Source organism: Papaver somniferum, chromosome 6 (genome assembly GCF_003573695.1).
Source record: "Papaver somniferum cultivar HN1 chromosome 6, ASM357369v1, whole genome shotgun sequence".
In the NCBI taxonomy this organism is placed as follows: Eukaryota; Viridiplantae; Streptophyta; class Magnoliopsida; order Ranunculales; family Papaveraceae; genus Papaver; species Papaver somniferum.
Genome location: NC_039363.1, coordinates 152,096,721 through 152,117,547, shown reverse-complemented (window position 1 = coordinate 152,117,547; position 20,827 = coordinate 152,096,721). Strand labels below are relative to the sequence as shown.

At 37.7% G+C, this 20,827-nt stretch overlaps 1 protein-coding gene across 1 annotated transcript; it reads left to right on the top strand.

Moving 5' to 3' along the window:
• The first annotated feature begins 17,104 nt into the window (after positions 1-17,104).
• Positions 17,105-20,160, top strand: LOC113289821 (protein MITOFERRINLIKE 1, chloroplastic-like). The gene is made up of 2 exons (XM_026539202.1): positions 17,105-18,400; positions 19,804-20,160. Exon 1 carries the CDS (start codon positions 17,146-17,148, stop codon positions 18,379-18,381), a length of 1,236 nt encoding a protein of 411 aa, XP_026394987.1. The 5' UTR covers positions 17,105-17,145; the 3' UTR covers positions 18,382-18,400; positions 19,804-20,160.
• The last annotated feature ends 667 nt before the right edge of the window (positions 20,161-20,827 follow it).

The following is a 20,827-nucleotide window of genomic DNA, read 5'->3' as shown; positions in this document are numbered from 1 at the left end:
TCCTCATCTCTGTCTGTGTTCTCTTTTATTCTCTTTCTTTTGCTATCTTTTGCTCTTCTAGTTTCTCTGTTTTGCTCCCCATTAGTCCATTGAAGCTCACTGTGGCCTAAGTGCATTGATCATTAAGAGCCCAGTCCAGTTCACTGTGGACTCATTCAAAAACCAAACTGATAGCTCTATCAAGCCCAGCTCACAGTTCACTTTACAAGCTAAGGCCTGTCACTGTCAAGCCCAGATCCTCATACAAGCCAATTGAGCCCAAAGCTCACTTCAACACTGAGCCCAAGTTCAGTTCATTGAAACCAAAGGCTAAAAGCCCAGGTTCATAGCTAAAAAGCCTAGCTCCAGCTAAGGCCCAAATCATACCAAAAGCCCAGGTTTAATCCCAAGCTCAGTTCACTACACTGAGCCCAAGCCTAAGTTTAAGGCCAAAGCCTAGTTCACAGTTCATTCCAAAATCATTCAAAGGCCCAAGGCCTAAAGCACTTCATCATTACAACAAACCCATAAAGCCCAACAGTTCCAAAGGGTATTCATAACCCATTGGTACCACAACCCTTTGATACCTAAAGCCCAATAGCCAACTAGAACCCAAAATAGCTAAACACTACAAAACACCCCCAGTCTCTGTGGATCGACCCGTACTTGCACGAGCTACATCTGACGACCGTGCACTTGCGGTATTACTGTAGGCCCGTTTCATTTCGCTTCAATTTTATACGCTTTCCCGGGCCCACCATCCACTCCAAAAACTGCCTCAGTTTCATCAACCTCAGCGTCGTCTTCCTCAGAAGCCCTTTTTTGGACCTTTCGAGGATAACCCGGTTCATCTACATCAGAATCAAGGATTATGACACCGTCTTGGACAGGGAAATTAAGCTGGCCCTTCCATGGGAGATTCACGGACTCAGTCTTCCTCCGTTTCAACCGAGAGGCGAATCGTTAAGCCCTAGCACTGGGATGTTTAGAAGTTTCGTTTCCCTGAAATCTCTCAACGCGCCAGGATGCTTCGTCACCTCCCCGCTTATCCTCTATGCCCACCGAAGCCATAAAAGCCTGAGCACGCATCTGCACTCTGCATAGATAGGTGGAAGGCATGCACTGAATGATTTCGCCAGCCTCACGAAACAGAGAATCAATTCTGTCTAATGCCTCCTCATGAGAAGAAAACTGGTTTTCGCCGATTCGAAAGCTTCTCTACGAAGAGTCATATGTACGGCTGTCACTGGAAAATCCCATTATATGCTACAAAACCAAAGAGGGGGATCAGTTTTCTCCCTGTCTGTACCAGCAATCTACATGAGAAAGAAAACAAAATAGGGAGCCAGGAGAAAACACGAGACGATACATGTAAATAGGATGGATGCGATTTTAGGACGACATGCGTGAATCGCCTCTTATATTCAGCGGAGCGATGAAGTCTGGAAAAGGTAAGCCTTTTACTGGCTGTGAATTAAGGCTTGACATTAGCTGGAACAGATGTTTGTCTATGCGAGATAATTAGGGTTTGATAAGAAAACGTGGAAGCACGTGTTTGAGACACGCTTTCCTGCGTTGTTTCTATTGCTCTGCCGCCAACACCAAGATTCTAAAGCAAAAACCGTCAATATGACATGAGGAGGAGGAGTGACGCCCCTTTTGTAGCCACGGAACCTTTGGAATTTGAATAAGGAAGGGATTTTCTATTTGAGCCACGCATGGAAAGAGGAAACTGGGCCCGCAATGGAAAGCTACATGACACCAACAGTCCGCGTCCCAGCTGAGCAGCGCCTAGCGCCCACGCCACGCCAAGCCAGCGCCCACGCCAGACCAGTGATCACGTCGTGCCAAGCCCAAGCCAACTCCCGCGCCAAGTCTATGCTAACGGCTCCATTCCAAGCCAGTCCAACGCCATCGGCTCCATTCCAAGCCGATCCAACGCCAACGACTGAACGTCCCCAAAAAAATCCGAGATGGCGCGCGGCCAAGCCAAGATGACACCAACAGTCTGCCTCCTAGCCAACATCGCCATCCACCTATCCATAGCTAGCCATAGCACCACTCCACGGGCCAAATTACAATGCCGCCTCTGTCCACCAGCAGCTAAAGGCACAACTCTGACGCCCACATCCCATAGCCAAGCCCAAGCCAACTCCCGCGCCAAGTCTATGCTAACGGCTCCATTCCAGGTTGCACGCTGCCAGCGGCTCCATCCCAAGCTGATGCCAACAGTCTGCATCTGATAGACACATTTTTGTGTCTAAGTTTCCTCAATTTTCTGTATTGTTAGCGCTCGATTTTGTACTAATTTTGGTGTTTTATGTGTGTAGGTATTTTTGGGAAATAAACGTTTTTGGAGAAATCGGCTCGAAAAATTATGCGGAGCACCCTCGGAGGACATTTGTTATTCAGACTCCTACTTTGGATAAGGGGAAACCCAATTGCTAAGGGATAACCTAGTGCTACTCGCACTCCACAGCTGCTTAGGGGGACTCCCCTTTCTTCCCCAAATTTGGCGGGAAATTGCAGCTGAAAATCGTCAGTTTACTACGTATTTTCTGGGCTAAAACTGGACGTGATTTTATGCGACTTTCTTGCGGTTCCAGTTTGGTGTTGACCTGTTAATGCAAAACAGAGCTGGTAATTCAGTTGGACTCGATTAAAAATGAAGGAATTTTTTGTTCCACGAAAACAGGGGATAGCTCATCTGTGTGCTTTGCTGGATCGGACTGGGAGAGATTTAATAGGAGATTTTCATGGGTTTTGGTTGGTGTTAGCCTGATACGGTAAACCAGGGGAGGTATGAGTCGTACAATCGAAGAAAAAGAAGATTTGAGCATATTTTCTATAAAACAGGGAAGTACTTATTTACGAGTATCTTCTAAGTTATTTTAGGAAGTTGGTTGTGAGAAAGTGAGTTAGACTCGTTATTGGAAAAGAAATCAACTTGGTGGGAGTGTGTCGACACTAGCAAACGCATGAAGAGCAAAAACAAGAAATAATCCCGTGAAACCTTATTTTATTTATTACGGAGATTTGCAGATTAATGGGAGGAGATTCTTAACCTTGTGGCGTATATAAATGCTTTTCAGGGTTCATAGAAGGGGATGGAGCGTTAGGGAGAAGAACAGAATGGAGAGAAATCAAGTTTGAGAAACCTACTGATGCTGCTGCTACCATTGATGAACACAAAGAACATAAGACGCCAGTAGGAAGTCGTTCATGCTACAGTGACAGTGACACATTAATTGTATCGTTCTTTGTAACAGTTAGTTTGTAACAAGCATAATTGTTACAAACCCGGTTTTTCATCATTTCTCCCCTTTTCATCATTTGTAAACCATTTTTGAGCATAAATAAATTCTTTGAGAGGGTTTTCAACATGATGAGCTAGACCCCATTACTGGGACAACGGAGGAAGCAAATTTTCATGATTGTGGTAAATGAATTAACTCTTTTATTGACTTTTTGCATAGATTTAATTGCGTTATGATTTCTATTAATTACTTGTTATTTTTTCTGATGTTGCATGCTTAGTTTTAATTACTTTTGATGCGTTATGCTTACAACTTACAGATAATGTTTTATGAAATCTATTTTTGGCAAAGAATTAGAGTCACAATTTCTTTTATTTGAGCTATATTTTCTAGAGTTAATTGATGAACCACAAGAATATGAAAAGTAGTGAAATCCTGCATCTCAGTGTCTCTTCATCTTGGTATCATAATTTGTATATTTTTGCTAGTTTAAGTATTTTTGGTTATTTAATTCTTAAAATCAATCTCATCAAGTCCGAGTGAACGACAACCTTTTTACCACTATATAAAATTCGATCAGCATCCCAGCCAGCGACCATCTCTACCACTCCGTCGATCAGTAGCCAAAGACGCAACACTGATGCCAACCCATTATGGCCAAGCCGAATTTACGCAAAACCGCCAATGCAAGAACCACGGATTCTCCTTAGCTCCCTAAAAAGGTTAGAGGGATCTTCCTGACCATCTTTTCATGACTTGTTGTTTCGATTTTGTCCATGTCTGTCACCATCTTATGCTTACCTCGCAACAATGCCCCTGTTCCGAGCTAAGAGGGGGACTTAATGTTGATGGTGGTTTTTATCTTAGGGTTAAAATCGTAAAACCTTAGTCCGACGTGACGTCACTATGTAAGGAAACAGAGCTTGAGTACTAATATCTCCACTAGCACATTTTTTGAGCCTTTCCATACGTCTACGAGAAATTTACCATGGTACTTTTTTTTTTACATATATGCTATATTCCACGACAGAACCCTCAGTACTGACTGGTGATCGATGTCGTACGCGTCAAAAATAAATTACTTTCTCACTACTCAAAATATAAAATATAGCAAGGGCAAGAAAGGATCGTTCCCACAGAGAGGACTAAGGTTGTCAAATTGTTTCGGTTTCCTATAAATACCAATGGGGGGTTTTCTGATTTTTTTAAATTAAACTAAAATAAAAGAAAATAAAGCACACAAATTAAGATGTAAAGATATTGGTTAAGGATTCATCTTCATTCACAAACATGCTTTTTAACAATAACTAGAATTGATATTTAATCTCTCCTTTATCAAAGTCCCTAAGATACCTTGATTGCAAGTATATCCCGCAAATCTCCTGTTTTCATCAACAAACACATTAAAAGATGCGAGTATGAATTCTACCTTAGAAAACAACCTAACGTGTAAAAGCACTAATCAAGTTTAATTACCTAGATGCATTAAGTTTTATGAAATCAGGCCAATCAAAGCAATCGAACGTGTAAAAGCACTAATCCGATTTAACAAAGGTTATAACTCACTTGTGACTACTAGGATGTATCACTACAAGCAATAATCACAATTATGCTACTTGTATTCAAGGTGTATCATGTTTACGTATAATAAACCCTAAACTAGCAATAGATATGATTACAAGTTCTACCAATTTGCAACTTGACAAAACTAACAATCAATCATACACGGCGATATTTCTAGTGAGTCATAATCGATAAAACATGATACAAAACTAATTTATTGAACAAAACTCATGCTTGGAAATCCAATTTATTCTTTAACCAATGATAAAATTCTAGCTCATGTTTTTGGAGTTCATAACAAGAATGAAAAGAAGAGTTTCCATGTCTAAACCCTAGAACAAAAGTAGAAGAAGAGATATTGTAAGATATGGAGATCCTCTTCTTAGTCTGGAATTTGTCTTGAATTTGACCTCATCCCCATGAATATCAACAACCCTGAATCGGCAGCTGCACAAAAATGGAAAAGGGGAAAGAGAAGGTTTGGGGAGACTGATTTCTTCTCGAGCTAAGAGGTGAACTGGGCCTGTTATTGACACCCAGTATTACAATAAGGGCCACCTGAAATTACTTGGCATGTCAGTTTCACATAACTGACAGCCTATTCGCCTTCTTGTTCACCTCCTTCGCTGCATACCTTTAGCTGGCTCCAAATGGATGTTTTCTCCTTCTTTTGCTCATAATGACTCCAAAGTACCTATAACACTCAAAAGCAAACATAATATACATAATTCACACGAAAAATAGCAAAGAAAGCATAAATACTAGATATAAAATTAGGCGTTTTAGACACCTATCAAATTCCCCCACACTTAGACTTTGCTAGTCCTCAAGCAAATCAGACAAAAAAAATTCAAAAACATACATACAACTCCGTCTCGCCGAGGATACGGTTAATCTTAGCATGAAAAACAGGCCTTTGAACCCCTAGGTGTCCCTAGTGGACGAGTTTTAGTCTCGTGAAGGTTTACAAGAGGTATACCCTCAAAACCTATTTTCCCAACTTACTAGTTCTCCGAAATGATAGCATCCAACGCGCTAAGAAGACATAGAGATTCTGCACACTAGTCATAAGAAGTTAGACACATAAATGAACACAATCTCATCCTTAAAAGTTGAGAGAGAAATAACCATCCCTTCTCGAAAGAAATTCGGGTTCAGAGTGATCAAAAGTCTCGACACTGCCTCACAAGAAAGGGTTTTATGATATTGCTCTCAATAATAAACAGCTTTTTATGGGTCACACATGTGTCCAGGTAGGAATGAAAAGAAAATCCTGCGACACGTTGAATGGTAGGAAGGAAAAACCCTCCGAATTGTTTTGAAAACCCACATCTTTTATTCATTTTGAAAACCCATTTTTATGACGATCTCTTAGAAAGGAAATCATCCTCTTAACGAAGGTGGGAATATGCTTATTTACCTCGTTATCCGTTCGGCGTGCAGTTAGCACCACTCTCACAGCATCCATAGAAACGTCTTCGGTCTTCAATCCTTGTCTTCATGTTCGTTTTCGGTCTTCAATTAGTGATGATAACTCTTGAACTTCGTAAAATCTTGACAATGTGATTCTTTCCACTAATTCTTTGTTTCATGAAACTTCATTATGGATATTTGTTCTTCCATTGGCTTTATTGAAAGAACAAAACTAAAAACGAACTATACAAAACCAAAATATGATACAAAGGATTTTTTTTTATTGAGACAAGAAAAATAAAACAAATACAAAATAAAAACAAAACAAAATAATAAACCTAACAAAATTTTCTCTTGTCTCTTTTTTCTCTTTTTTTTTTTTTTTTTTGACAAGGGACTTAGCATAACAATGACCATGTCCCAAGTTTTTTTTTTTTTTTGAACAAGAGAAAATAATATACAAATATGATAAAATAAAAATTGCAAATACAGAGGCCATGGTGTAAGTACTCTACGCTTGATTCTTCACAACTTGTATGTCTCGATATCATAAACTCCTTGAACTCTCATCTTGATAATCTTCGCTCTTGTATATAAAGTCTTCAACTTGTAAAAATTCTGATCCTTGTCTTGTTGCTATACTTAAATCTGAAATCTGCTCATTTCTGTACTGTTGCTTGTAAACCTTAAACGTCTTCAACTTTCCTTCGAATTTGTGATGCTCCTCTTGTTGATGATGATGGTCTTTCTATGGACCTGTTGGTGTAGAGAGAGATAAAGTTGATGGTGCTAACTGCGAACAAGATCACAAGTGGTATGTAAGTTAGCAATTCGATGTCACCATTCACGATTGATAAAATAGCACTGAAGAGATCAAAATAGTGCTTCTATTGGTGGGAGGTTGGGTAGCTCACCATTCTACCCGGAGTTAACGTACGGTGACACACACTCTAAAAGCACATATTATAAATGAAGGTCGGTGCCTCACATGATGTAACATGGGTAGTCTCCACTATAGGGGATCACAAATCTAATACCGAATTCAATCTGCACCTCATTTGCATCACCAGCATGATCAAATCCATTATTTAAAACTCCAATTAGTAAGAAATCCGAATGTAGTTCCCTAACACTTCCAAATTCAGTTATGTCGGTCAGAATCTCTATGTAAACATACCTAGAAGTATGCTAGTGACTCTAAAATCTTTAAAAGTTTGAGGTTTTATGCAAATAAATACAACATTTTGAAAAATCTAGGCAATAATCTAAAGGGTTATTTTGTTTTTGGTACTCACGTTTTGTCCAACTTTTGAGTTTGGTCTAACATTTGTCCAGCTTGGTGTTTGGTACTTGGAAATGACGTTGACCCGTGTTGACTCAGTTAGATTTTGACTTTTGTTAATTAAAAAAAAAGAATTATATAAAATCTAATTTTTAGATGAGTTTACAGTTACGCCCTTTTACTTTACTAATATTGATGTAATAAGTTTGGGAATCTATCTTCTCGGTCTCTTATGGCCGTAAACACCATTATCACTTTCTCTTTCTTTGTCTCCTCATTACCCATCCTTATCCGAACTCCAATAAGTATTAAACCAATGGAACCCTAGCTAATTTCGTTTTGCTTCTACTTATTAACCAAAGACATGAAAAGTTCACAATACAACATCACCAGATTCACCGCTTACCCAAGCAGCTCCACTAAATATGTCACCCCAATTATCCAATTTTAAAATCACATATATATAAACGACTCAATTGTTGTTGTTCTTGCAGGACACATTTGTAGAATTTGAAATCAGTAATCACTTATACGATTGATTAATTTTACATGGAACCTATCACTATCGACATCTATTCTAACCATTAACTTAAATTCATATCTCCAAGTACTGGTGTTGCTGATTTTTGAAGAAGATTTGGAATTCCATCAACTGAGAGAGAGAAAAATAATCCAGGAATTACTTTAAGAATTGGGCAGCAATCTTCATTCTTCCACTCAAACCATCTCTATTAAAAAGAAAAAAAATCTCATCAATACCTCTCTGCAAAACCTGGATCTCGCACATGAATCGCATTTATGCTCCAACATAGAAATGGAAAATAAACCCAGAGATGGACTGCTCCTACTTGATATCGGAAGCGGAAGAAGATAAAAGAATTAGGATTTAGGGTTGGTTGATGGTTATATGATTTCTTTAAAACCGTACGATTGATAGCATTATATTAAAACCGTTGGATTCTATGCCCCCTTCAAAGATATAATTGTAAACTGGGTATTTTTAATTTATAAAAATAATTAAAATTTGGTGGTAAACGGTCAATGCGAGTCAACGTTTTTTCCAAGTACCAAACACCAAGCTGGACAAATGTTAGACCAAATTCAAAAGTTGGACAAAACCCGAGTACCAAACACAAAATAACCCTAATCTAAAAACTCTATATGCAAAATACTCCCTCACACTTAAACTTCACATTGTCCTCAATGTGCAAAACTGAAAATTCTGAATTCTGACGTAGCAGCAGATTAAACGCAAAAACTGTACAAATTGGTAAGGAATTTGGAAAAAGTCCATTTCACAAAAGTTGTTAATATAAGTGTTTTATACATAGTGTCAAAATTTCACAGTGTTTATACAAACGGTATGACAGTTATGGTCTCTGAACCAAACTACGTGCAGTCTGAATTTTTCTGACGAAAAGGGATTCGTCAAAATTTTCTTCTAAAATAGATTCCGGACTCTACGAAATTAAACATGGGGATGCAAATATGATATGAAAACAATATAAACAACAAATAAAATGGATTAAGATACAAAACATATGGGTTTCCTCCCATTCAGCGCTTGGTTTAAAGTCGTTAGCCCGACTTGCAAGACGAATTCTCCATACACCAATAATCGGAAAAGCTGGGGATCCACCCATAGCACCTGTTTTGAAAACGCTAGCTTCGCAGAAATATTAGTAATATAAAAAAGAAACAAATCTATCGACCGAAAGAAGTTTCCCCCACACTTATTCTTGTCCACACTTGGAAGTGGATATAAAATATAAAATTCGGGAACTTTCACGGTTTCTTGTTCACAAACCTGCATAGTATGAGAATCAAATGTTTCCAATGGCGGATATCGAGAGACAAAATCATTCAACAATGTTTTCGAAGCACATACATTCAAACCAATACGAGATAAAGGAGAAGAAACAATATGCAAAGGGTTACACAAACCTTGCACAATCTCTTGTATTACGGAATCCTCTTCATCCTTGAAAAACTCAAGTGAGTTATTTACCTCTTTTATATCATGGTCCTCTATCAAACCTTGCAACCATTCTTCATCTGTTTGTGCCTTAACCAAAATCTCGGCATCAACATCTTCATTACAATCCTTTGCAAGCTCAATTGGGTCTTCCACAATATTGGTCATATCGCGTTCATTCTCAACATACTCCTCTTTGTTGTAAGGCACATACTCTTTTTTGGATCCAAATTTTATTATAAGAAACTTTTTTAGAACACTCAAAAATGCATCATCCTCAAGATCCACCATTTGAATAGGCTCTTGATCATTATTAAGATCAATGCTTGAATAATCTACACAAGTGTCATCATATTCCTTTTCGTCTTCATCTTGATCCCAAAAAGATTCCATTGTACACTCCTCTTTGTTGTCACCATGAGTTGTTTCAAGCAATGTATTATAATCACCATCACTTTCATAGTTAACATAAGATTAGTTCTCGCTGAATTTAGTGTTGATAATATCGAACTCATCCTTTTGAATAGGTGAATGATCATTATTAAAATCAAGAGTTGAGTTAGCTACACAATTATCAACGAAAGTGCCCAAGGATTGTCCTTTTTCAACATTAGCATCAATCAAATATTCATCACAAACCACATGCATATTAGAATAGCTACTTCCTTGAAAACAAAGTTCTTCTTCATACCTTTCTTCCTTATATTGATCAATATCTCTTCGTAAGTTAGCCATACCTTCACGAAGCTCTTGGAGTTGCTCGTCTCTATCCTCTTTAACTTTTTGAAATTCTTGTTGTACAAAGTTGGAAAATTTGTCCAACGAGATAGAGACTTGTTGTTCACGAGCATAAGAATCCTCCAAACCCTGTGGTTGTTCATACACATACCCGCCATAAGGTTGTTGAGGAAAACCATAAGGTTCCATGGAATATTGGTCATGCCTCCATGCCGCTGGATGCCAAACGGAGGGTTGAAACAATCAACGGCTACCCTTCCCTCTGAGATGCAAATCTCAGCCATACAAGTTCGCCACCAAACGCATGGCAACTTCTGGCCCACCGAATCAACGGCTACCCTTCCTCTCAAGATGCAAAATCTCGGCCGTCGAAGGTCGCCACCGAACCGGCAAGCCTCTCAATTTTAACTTTCCAAACAATAGCAACATACTACACGTTTTCCACGAAAACACTCGAGACATCAAGACTTGTCACAAACTGGGGGATGCTCATCAGGGTATTGGTCTGGCGGTTTACAGCGTGCGTCGTGCAATACGCCCGTTACAAGAAAGTGTCATAAGAGTAAGGAGGTTAGTAATGACGAGAAATAATGGTGAAACGTATCCTTCATTATGGAAACATCAATTCGAGGCGTTACCCGTTACCATTCTCTTCCATTACTCAACCATTTCCACTTCTTACGAGGCCAGGGTACGTTTTGTTGCGACTTGTATAAATAGGTCTCACCTATTTCCACCAAACGACAGGTTTTGGTCAGGAGAACACTACAACACTCAGAAATCACCTGGTAGCTTCCCATCTTGGCTATCCATCTTTACCTTCTGATACAAGTCGTAAAACAACCACACCTTTCAGAATCAACTATTCTGGCTTCAACACTCTCTTCGCTTCCCTCCCTAAGACCAACCCTTATCCTTCACTTTTGTGACTGAAGCAAGTCTGGAACATCCATTTCTTGGTTTAGGCCGGATTTGTACAGATTGATCTCTCGAATCTAAAGTACTCCAATGCAGTACATTGTTTAGGGTTTAGACTCGTTTCTCACCCACACACACGAAATTACCGAAATCAGCAGAAACTGTTTTCACCCTCAAACACCTATTTTGTTTGGTTACGTCCGAACGTTTTTATCAAGTAACATAATTCGTCGTTGTATTGTCTCGATCTTGTATCCATAGACGATCACACGAAGTGTGAACTAATTAGTTGTATTGTCTCGACTCTGTCCATGGACAATCACTTTCGGAGAAAGTACTTATAGGTAGGAAAAGTTTTAGCTTGAGGTATATTTGGGTACCCTCGCCTTTTCACAATGTATCCCACCTCCTTTCAATATTTTATGATCTTCTCGTACATTGGATGTCAAAAATATTTGAAGAAGCATTTACTATTTTTGGTTTGACACCCACTCGTTTTGGTTGAATGGTATGGGGACTTGGTACTTCATAAACGAATGGATCGTACAATTCCTTTAAAAATAATGATCTCATTTAACTAATTTTTTTCATTTAATCAATTGTTTTTTTTAGGAATAAACCACTAATTTGAAATTATTAATAAAAATGAATAAGCCTACAAGAAACTTGTTGGAATCCTAACAACAAGCTGGGCTCCAACACCTTTCTGTATGACTATCCCTAATATGTGAAAAAAGTAATTACATTTTTTTGCACTAATATGGAATCTAGACCAATGATTATGCAGTCTTTTTATAAGAGCAACTGTATCCTCACCCAATTCACCAAACGTCGAAAAAGCTAAGGTACCAAAACCAAAACCTTTAGACAAACATTTATCAAGGTATTTTTTTATTCTTACGCATAATGGCGTTGCTCAAAGCAAGTCCCGGTTGAAAGCACGTACTCCTCCACCAGTAAAAGGCGACATCCCAGTCACATCCAAACAGATGTCTCGACCATTATCCCAGTTGTAAAGCAGAATATCCTCATGTCTCAATGAGCCACCATCATTGGAGAGAAACCTCTTTCTCAGCAGGCACACCATATCAAAAGCACATATCAGCAATAGTATCACAGACAAGATCATGCCTAAATTTGAGCCCTACCTCGTGCGCATACAATATATGTTATGGTCATAAAAAGCAAAATGACTACCTGCAAAAATAAATATTCATTTTGGTGTAATAAACTCAAAGTCCACGAAATGGAACGGGTGCATCGTATGCCACTACCTTTCTACCAATATTTGAACAATAATATTAACATGTTTTTTGTGATCTACAAAATTGTTTAAAAATAAATATTCATTTTGGTGTAATGAACTCAAACTCCAGGAAATGCAACGGGTGCGTCGTAGGCCACCACCTTTCTACCAATACAATAATATTGTTGTATTTTTTGTGATATATAAAATAAGACCCCATGCATATTTATCGACTCTTTCTCGAACTGCACCGGGGAGAGATAGATAAACAACATTTAAGTCTTTGTACTCGCTTCTCATTGTATGATATCCAGCCCGGTCTCGACACCCTGGTATATGACCTAAGATTAAATTTGGACCAACAACTATATTCGGCGAAGCAAACTCAACAACACGATTTTGAGTAACATCAACATTGGTAGGTATTCGTTCATCTGTTCAAAAAAAAATCGTGAAAGTGTTTACGTTGCTCTTTATTTTTGTGAACTAGTTTCTACTAAGAGTAAGTATACGATTTTTCATTTTAAAATTTGGAAGAAGAAAATGGAATGGTGTGAGTGAAAATGGTTAAAAAACATAAGAACGTAGTGTTTAAAAATTTGAGCCGTTGGAAAAAGAGTTATTGACAATTTGTCTGTTGGCGATTTTTATTCAATCGCCATCTGATTATATCTAACCACATGCATGTATATTTCAATCGCGTGCGGCTCATGTACTGCCTCATGTCTTGACTTTTACTGCAGGCTTCTTCTTAGGCCGGACAACACATTTTACCATAATAAAAAAGATCGTTTGTTCATCCACGTTTGTCCATCCATGTGACTGACCAAAAATCATATCTGCAAATACCCATAGGAACTGCGCCAAAGAACATTAAATTCTTAGCTACTCCACGTGATTAAATATTTACGTTGTCTGTCCCTACTTACTAAATTTCATAGGTTCTCCAGGATCAGGCCTAGGGCCACGTATCCTACCCATACCCGTTTTCCTATCCTACCCGCCAATCTTTTACCCGTATCCTATCCTGCCCGTCATTTGACGGGTAGGGTGACGGTTAAACAATTTTTTATCCGCCGTCAAATGGATAGGGTGACGGATAAAACTCGAAATTATCCTACCCTACCCGTTTACTCGCCTAATATATCAAAAAGACCAAATAGTCCTTAATTTCTTTTTATTTCGTGCCCATTTTTTCGTCATTTTAAAACAAATCAGGGGTAAAAATACAAACTTGTTTTCTCTCTTATTATCTCTTTTCGCGAATTGATCGAACACAGAAAATCCTTTCTTCCTAGTTTTCTCCTTCAACCATTTTTTCTCTACATAGAAAATTGAACTCGAACAATCTCATGTTCATATTTCAGGGTCTCATTTAAAACCCTTTACTCGGTTGGTTCAAGGTAAGATCTAACTGCAATGGATTTTTATTTATTTTTGTGTTAAATTGATTGAAAAATCTTAGGGTTTTACGATTTAATGCATGTTGTAGGATACGATCTTAAGTAATCTTAATTGATTAGGACAGTTCCAAAATATGATTTCTAGCTAAAACCCATGTCTTGAATTTATATGTTTTCAATATTTCAATCAATTTCAGTGAGATTTTGATTATGTGAGTAAACAAGTATTCACAATTAACAGGGAGGGATAAACCAACAAAGAATAGTGAAGAGTAGAGAACAAACAGAGAAGAGTAGAGAAGAAGATCGGTTAGCATTTGAAGAAGCTCCATCAAGAGATGCTGAAGAGTAGAGAAGAAGATCGGTTAGCATTTGAAGAAGCTCCATCAAGAGATGCTGAAGCTTCCCACAAAAGGTTTATTCTTTATTTTTCTTATCCTTGATTGTTTGTTTTCTTATCTTCTTTTGTTTTCTTACCTGAAGGTCCTGAATCTATTCTTGAATTATTTTGCTTCTAGGGTCTTAAATTGAAAATTATCCAGAGCCACCTGCTAACACTACTACGGAAACCCCAACTGATATTGCAGAACAACCCAAGCTCATGAGTGCTGCTCTGGTTAAGGATGCAAAGCAGGTAAAGTAGAGCAAAAAAACATTGAATCCCATTTGCTGAATGTGAGAACCCTTAGGAATACGTATGAATTTGTTACATTGATGGTGTAATTGGATGATTGGGTATTTTGGTTGTATTGTTTAGGTTATAGTTGATATACTTCTCAAGATAATCTAGTTACACTGACGATAATATTTGCCTAAAAAAATGTCTTGCATGTATGTTTCTGTGGAAATATGAATTGCCTTCCAATTTTGTCATCCTTGAACTCAAGTAATCTAATAAGTATCACACTTTAAAGGGACAATTCAATGCATGATTGATCACTAGAAATTGTTTATATCTTTTTAGCAAGATTTCCTAAGTGAGATTGTCAATCAGAAATGTTTGCATCTCATCATATGTACACTTGACCTAACATCCGGTCTTGTATCAAATAGTAGTAGCACTAGCTTGCTTTCCAAGGAGTAATCATTCAGAAGTATGGTTGGTGTTTATAGTTTACAAACCTTATTCAGTCGCCCTGTAAAATGAAATTTGCTTCAACAGTTACATAACCGCTGTTGTTATTTTTGCAAAATTTCAATTATCAGTTCTGAGATTTGTAGTTCTTTCTTTTCTTTTGTGAACTTATTTCTCAATTCGTTGTTTGTGTTAATGTTTAAGTGGACTGCATTTTTTCTTGGTATGTTTATCATAAGTGTTTTTGATTAGAGGGGAAGTAAAGACAATTTCATTTTTTTTCCTGGTTAAGCTGGTAGGTGAGTCGTTTTGGGAAGACATGTGCTAATGAAGCCAAATGATCTGTATAATTAATGACTTACAAAAGGGTAATCTTTCTCACTAATATATGGTGTGGGAAATATGTAGTAGTCTATGATTGTTTGCTTTAATGGATAGCTAGAATCAGTCACAGTTTCAAACTCTTTACTTATATCTGTATACACCTAAAATTGCTTAAGCTAATTGTGTTCAGTGTCTCTCGCTGGTTGTCAAATCTTGGCTGTATGTTTCTGCCTAGTTGAATTGAGTGTCCTGTATCACCTAAATGCAAAACTGGTTACGGACACCAATTGACATGGATCCTTCTACATTTGGAGATGAGGAGAACGAGGTCGATGTCTTAGAGTCAGGTATGAAAACTCTTTCCCTGATTAATGCATATTAAAGTCTACCTAGTGTTGTAACATCTTTAGTAGTATATCTTCCGTTCAATGAAGCGTGGATGAGGCTTCCTTGTTATGTTTTTGCATTCTATATCTTATTCTTTCATCAAGTTAAGAGTTTAGAGTTATCAATTTTGATTGTACAAGAAACTGAATTCTACAGTTCATCGACTAATCCAACAGTTCATCGACTGATTCTGTATAGTGGTAGTAGTAGTGGACTTGAGTCGTTAAAAATGGGGGATTATTTAAGTTCTTAGGGTTGAAGTATGAATTGTAAAGTGATTTAGGATCTAGACTCATAAGATAGCCTCGTTTGAGAGATTCTGTAAGACGCAAGAAATGACATGGACTAGGATTTAAAATATTCTTGTAGTCAATTTCATCTGCACTCTTGCCACACTTCCATTAGGCGATAAATAACTCACCTGGACTTCTAGGATAGTACTAAAATAGGCAATGAATTCCATAAAAACCACACCTTGTTATGTACTGCTCTTGCAAAAGGGAAATGCATTAGCCATTAGTAAATTCTAGATTAAAAGGTTTATTTCTGCCTTGTATTTGACACCTTATTATCAACCTAAAGTGTGGATATCCATATTGGTTCGGCAACTGGGATTTTTTTGTTGAGAAATGAAGTAACAAGAAGGAAGAGTATTCTTCTAATGGTGAATTGCTTTTTCATCTAAGCTTTTTTATCCAACTTGCTCATTTACCTCCTCTGCATCTGATCAGAATATTCGTATTGGTGTGGCGGCCAGGCATCTCTCATTGGCTGGTCTTTTATAATAGTACTACTTATATGGTTGCTCTCTCCCTTGTATCAGTAAGAGGATCTAACAAGAGATAACTTGTATGCAGATTTATTTGGTGATCTTAGTACTTATTCCATCATCATAGATGATGATTGAAGAAGGTCATATGAAGAGCTTTTGGTGATGATACTGTTATATGAAGAACAAGCTTACGTGAAGAACATGGAATCATGCTGGGATTCATCGTCGATTTTGAAAAGAATAGAACTCTTGTTTCTTGAGACTATAAATGGCTTTGTGCCTAGCAGGATACTTTTGTTTGTTCGTTTTCCCTAGTTAGATTGGCAGTACCATTTGGTACATATTTAGATAGGCTAGCTCTTATTTGTTGTGTTGTTGCAAGATCTTTTTTTTTTTTTGAGAAGCTTTTTTTGCGTACACAGTCAAGATACTAGTAACCAGAAAGTCCAGAACATAGGGGGAAAAAAACGGTTATATCCGCCACCCTATCCTACCCGACCCGCCAATTAATGGGTCGGGTAGGACCTTACCCGTTTAATGACGGGTAGGGTGGCGGGTAAAAGTTTTCTTACCCGCCAGTCAACGGGTATGGTGACGAAATAGGCCATATCCTACACACCCTACCCGTTGTGCAGCCCTGATCAGGCCTATCCAATGGATCGGTCAGCCCGGTATGGCCCGTCGTGCTCTCCTGGTTTCAGTCCAACCAAACATGTACTCTGTAGACATAACCTGTAGCTGGCTCTTGGCTGTTCTTATTCTATGTTCACTTCATATCCCTCAGTTCAGTGGTTGGCAGAATAAGGGGAAAAAATGAAAGACAATTTCTCTTCTTTTATGTATCTCCCACCTCAAAACCCAAAGGTCCCAAACCATCTTCACACAATCACAGATTTCAATAATTTTTATAACAACTTCAATACAATTCTTCTGTCATCAACTCAAAATCACAATTCTCCTAACAAAGTTTTGAAGAAAAATGGCAAAAATTTCAGAAGAAACAACCACAATCTCAATTTCTCTTCAACTTCCCTTTCGATTGAAAACCCAGAAGAACCCACTTCTCAAAATTGGCTTAAAATACAACCAGCCATTAAAGGAAGCTCAAAAGTTAAAGTGCTTTTAAAAAATGTGTCTGTTATTGAAAAGGCTTTGATTGGTGCAACAGCAGGAGGAATTGCAGGTGCTTTTACTTATGTTTGTCTACTTCCACTTGATACTATCAAAACAAAGCTTCAAACAAAAGGGGCTGACAAAATTTACAATGGTACGTTTGATGCAATTGCTAAAACCTTTCAAAGTTCTGGAATTTTAGGGTTTTATCGTGGTGTTTCTGCTGTGATTATTGGTTCTACTTTCTCTTCTGCTATGTATTTTGGTACTTGTGAATTTGGTAAGTCTGTGTTGTCTAAAGTACCGAATTACCCTGCTGTGCTTATTCCTCCTACTGCTGGTGCAATGGGTAATATTGTTTCTTCTGCAATAATGGTTCCGAAAGAGCTTATTACGCAGAGAATGCAGACCGGGGCAAAGGGTAGGTCGTGGGAGGTTTTGGTTAAGATATTACAGAAAGATGGGATATTGGGTCTTTATGCTGGTTATTCTGCAACATTACTTAGAAATTTGCCTGCTGGTGTTTTAAGTTATTCTTCATTTGAGTATTTGAAATCTGCTGTGTTGAGTAAAACTGGGCAAGAGAATTTGGAACCTTTACAAAGTGTGTGTTGTGGGGCATTGGCAGGGGCGATTTCAGCTTCTATTACGACGCCACTTGATGTGGTTAAGACTAGATTGATGACTCAGGTTCAAGGAGAGACTAAGAATAAGGTTTCTGCTGTTGTGTATAGTGGAGTGAATGAAACTGTTAAGCAAATTTTGAAGGAAGAAGGATGGGTTGGATTTAGTAGAGGAATGGGTCCTAGGGTTGTTCATAGTGCTTGTTTTGCAGCTTTGGGTTATTTTGCATTTGAGACGGCTAGGCTTACTTTGCTTCATCAGTATCTCAAGAAGAAGCAGGCCGAAGAAGAGATGGTCAATACTTCTGTCTAACTCAACATCTGTATTTAAGGTAATTATATCCTTTTATCTTCTAAATCTGTTTACACATACTGCTTTGATGGAATTCACTGAGAATTAATACGATCGTCTTTTTTGTGTAGAATGTGTTTTGGTTTTGTAAGACAAGGCAGAGGGTGCTTGAAATCAATAAAGATTTAGCTCTAAATTTGTATCAGCATTGTTTCATATGCTAGAATTTGTAAATTATGGTTTAGCTTATGATTTGTAGTTAAACAACGGGAGACCACTTTGTTAAAGTTCACCCACTAGATAATTGTATCAACTAGCTTCGTCAAGGGTTCAAGACTAACTAGCCAAATCTATAGTGACCAATTTTTTGGAAACATTACCAATACAGGCGCTAGTGGTGCCCTGTCTATCTGAATATATTGCTCGACTTCTTAGAAGTGGTCACATAAAGTGGTTCTCACTTTTTGCATTTTGCATTATTCAATTGTCTAGAAACTGATTTTGGTTGTCTTCCAGTCTCTGCTGGCACATTTTTATTTAAGCTCGAGATAATTTCTTATCTTGCACTCCTACATTTACACAATTTAGGATAATCTAGGAGACTTGAGAAATCTATTTCTTAAACTTCTAGTTTCATCATCAGTAGCTAGATAACCTTAAACTGCTCCCTTAATATGTAAGTTTATTTGCAGACTGATAGTCCAACTTAGTTTGATTGATTTACATAATCTGCCATCGAGTTTTGGCATTCTTTGTTGATATATGATTCAATTTTCATGTGCTGCGACAATTTAATAAGTGCTCATTTCTTATGCTACAATTACCGTTGCATGTGATTTGTCATTCTCATTTTTGCTTAATATTTCACAAGGTGCACTTCCTATTATTTTCTCTATAGCTGTCCAACTAATTCTTTTACATAGCTGTCCAGAATGTAGGATTGTTATTAGTACATTAGCCAAGTGGTTGGGAGTCTTGGGACTCAGCTTTTACTTTTTAAACAGAATTCTTCGGGAGTTCATGCTGCCTTACTAACTTTTCCTGTTATTTCTCCAACCACGATAAATTTCTTTGCTAAATTTTTGCTGTTATACTGTTTTTTTTTCCTACTCTTAACTTTTTAACTTGAGTAATTCCAGTTTCTACATTAAGCTTGAAGATTTCGGTTTTAGTTACATACTTCTTGATCAGATGACATGTCTATGTCTCAGTACTTTTTGATGATCTGATACTTGGATGGAAATGGTACTTTAATTGATCATTTGTCAGACTTTGGATATAGCCAAGGATACATCATAGACTGATATATATACATATCTCAAAGAAAAGAAAAGAGCTCGCAGCTAATTGTATTCTTTCTAGCCAGTTCCAAATTAAGTTGTCGTGTCTTCAAGTTTGTTTTTAGTTCTCATTCTTATTTGTCTGTGATATTTGCAATTGCAGATGGTGGATGTTACATCTTTGCTACTCTCCCTCTCTGGCAGTTCAGCTCGTATTACATTGGTGCCTTACCAGCAAGTAGATCAGCTTCTGCTCTTCCTTGAGCTCAAAACAACTGTAAGCTGAGATGGAAAAAATAGGAATGAGAAAACCCTAATTGTTTATGCCTGAGAATGGTTTGTAAAATTCATTACTTATATGACTTCAAACACAGTTTTGAGATTCTTATGACATGAAAAGGTCGAAGTGAGAAAGATGTGGATGACACGTTAATAACGTGTAACTTAATTCCAACTCAACTCGGTCAGTTTTTCAGAAAATAATAAGAAACGGAATGTAGGTTTTACAGTTGTTTTTGAACTAACCATGTGGAAACAGGGAATCTGGTTTCTTAACAAAATTGTATGAAGCGTTCAACTTCTTAGCCAAAGCACGGCCTTCGCCAACTTCGAAAGTCAAAACTAAAGACCCTTCGCCCTACTCATCATGGCTTTCTTTTAATTTTTAGCCTTGTGCCTCGGCTCGGTACACCTCGGCATAGCAGTCTTATAGACTAGGCCATGAGCCTCAAATCATTAGCCCAATTTATTAGATTTTCTTATTGTAGCGTTATGTAATTATGGCATCCGTTGGTCCAAATACCAAATATAACACTAATTAAATGAAAATGCTAAAGGGGGTGCTACTGATATAGTATCATATATAACTAAAGAGTCATGCTGTGACGAGGCCGTTCTCGTAACAATTTTCGTAAGAGAGCACTTTTCAACCCTTAGATATTACATCCTAGATACAATCATTTTGAAGCACCAGAAGCATTATGTCCCCCAATAACTCCAAGACTGAAAAGTAATTAGAGGAGGCTACACATTGCAATCAAATTCATTTAAAAACTAAGAAGTATTCTCAGTACTGCTTCCTGCATTAAGATTAAGACCAAGAAATGCCTTTTGAAGAGGTGGTTCACTATTCTTGGAGGCATATATCTGAATCTGCACCTGGTAGCAAAATGTCCAAGTTTGTTGCA

What these genes read in the sequence shown, in the direction of transcription:
- LOC113289821 (XM_026539202.1), top strand. Translation starts at nt 17,146, where the DNA reads ATGAAAGACAATTTCTCTTCTTTTATGTATCTCCCACCTCAAAACCCA.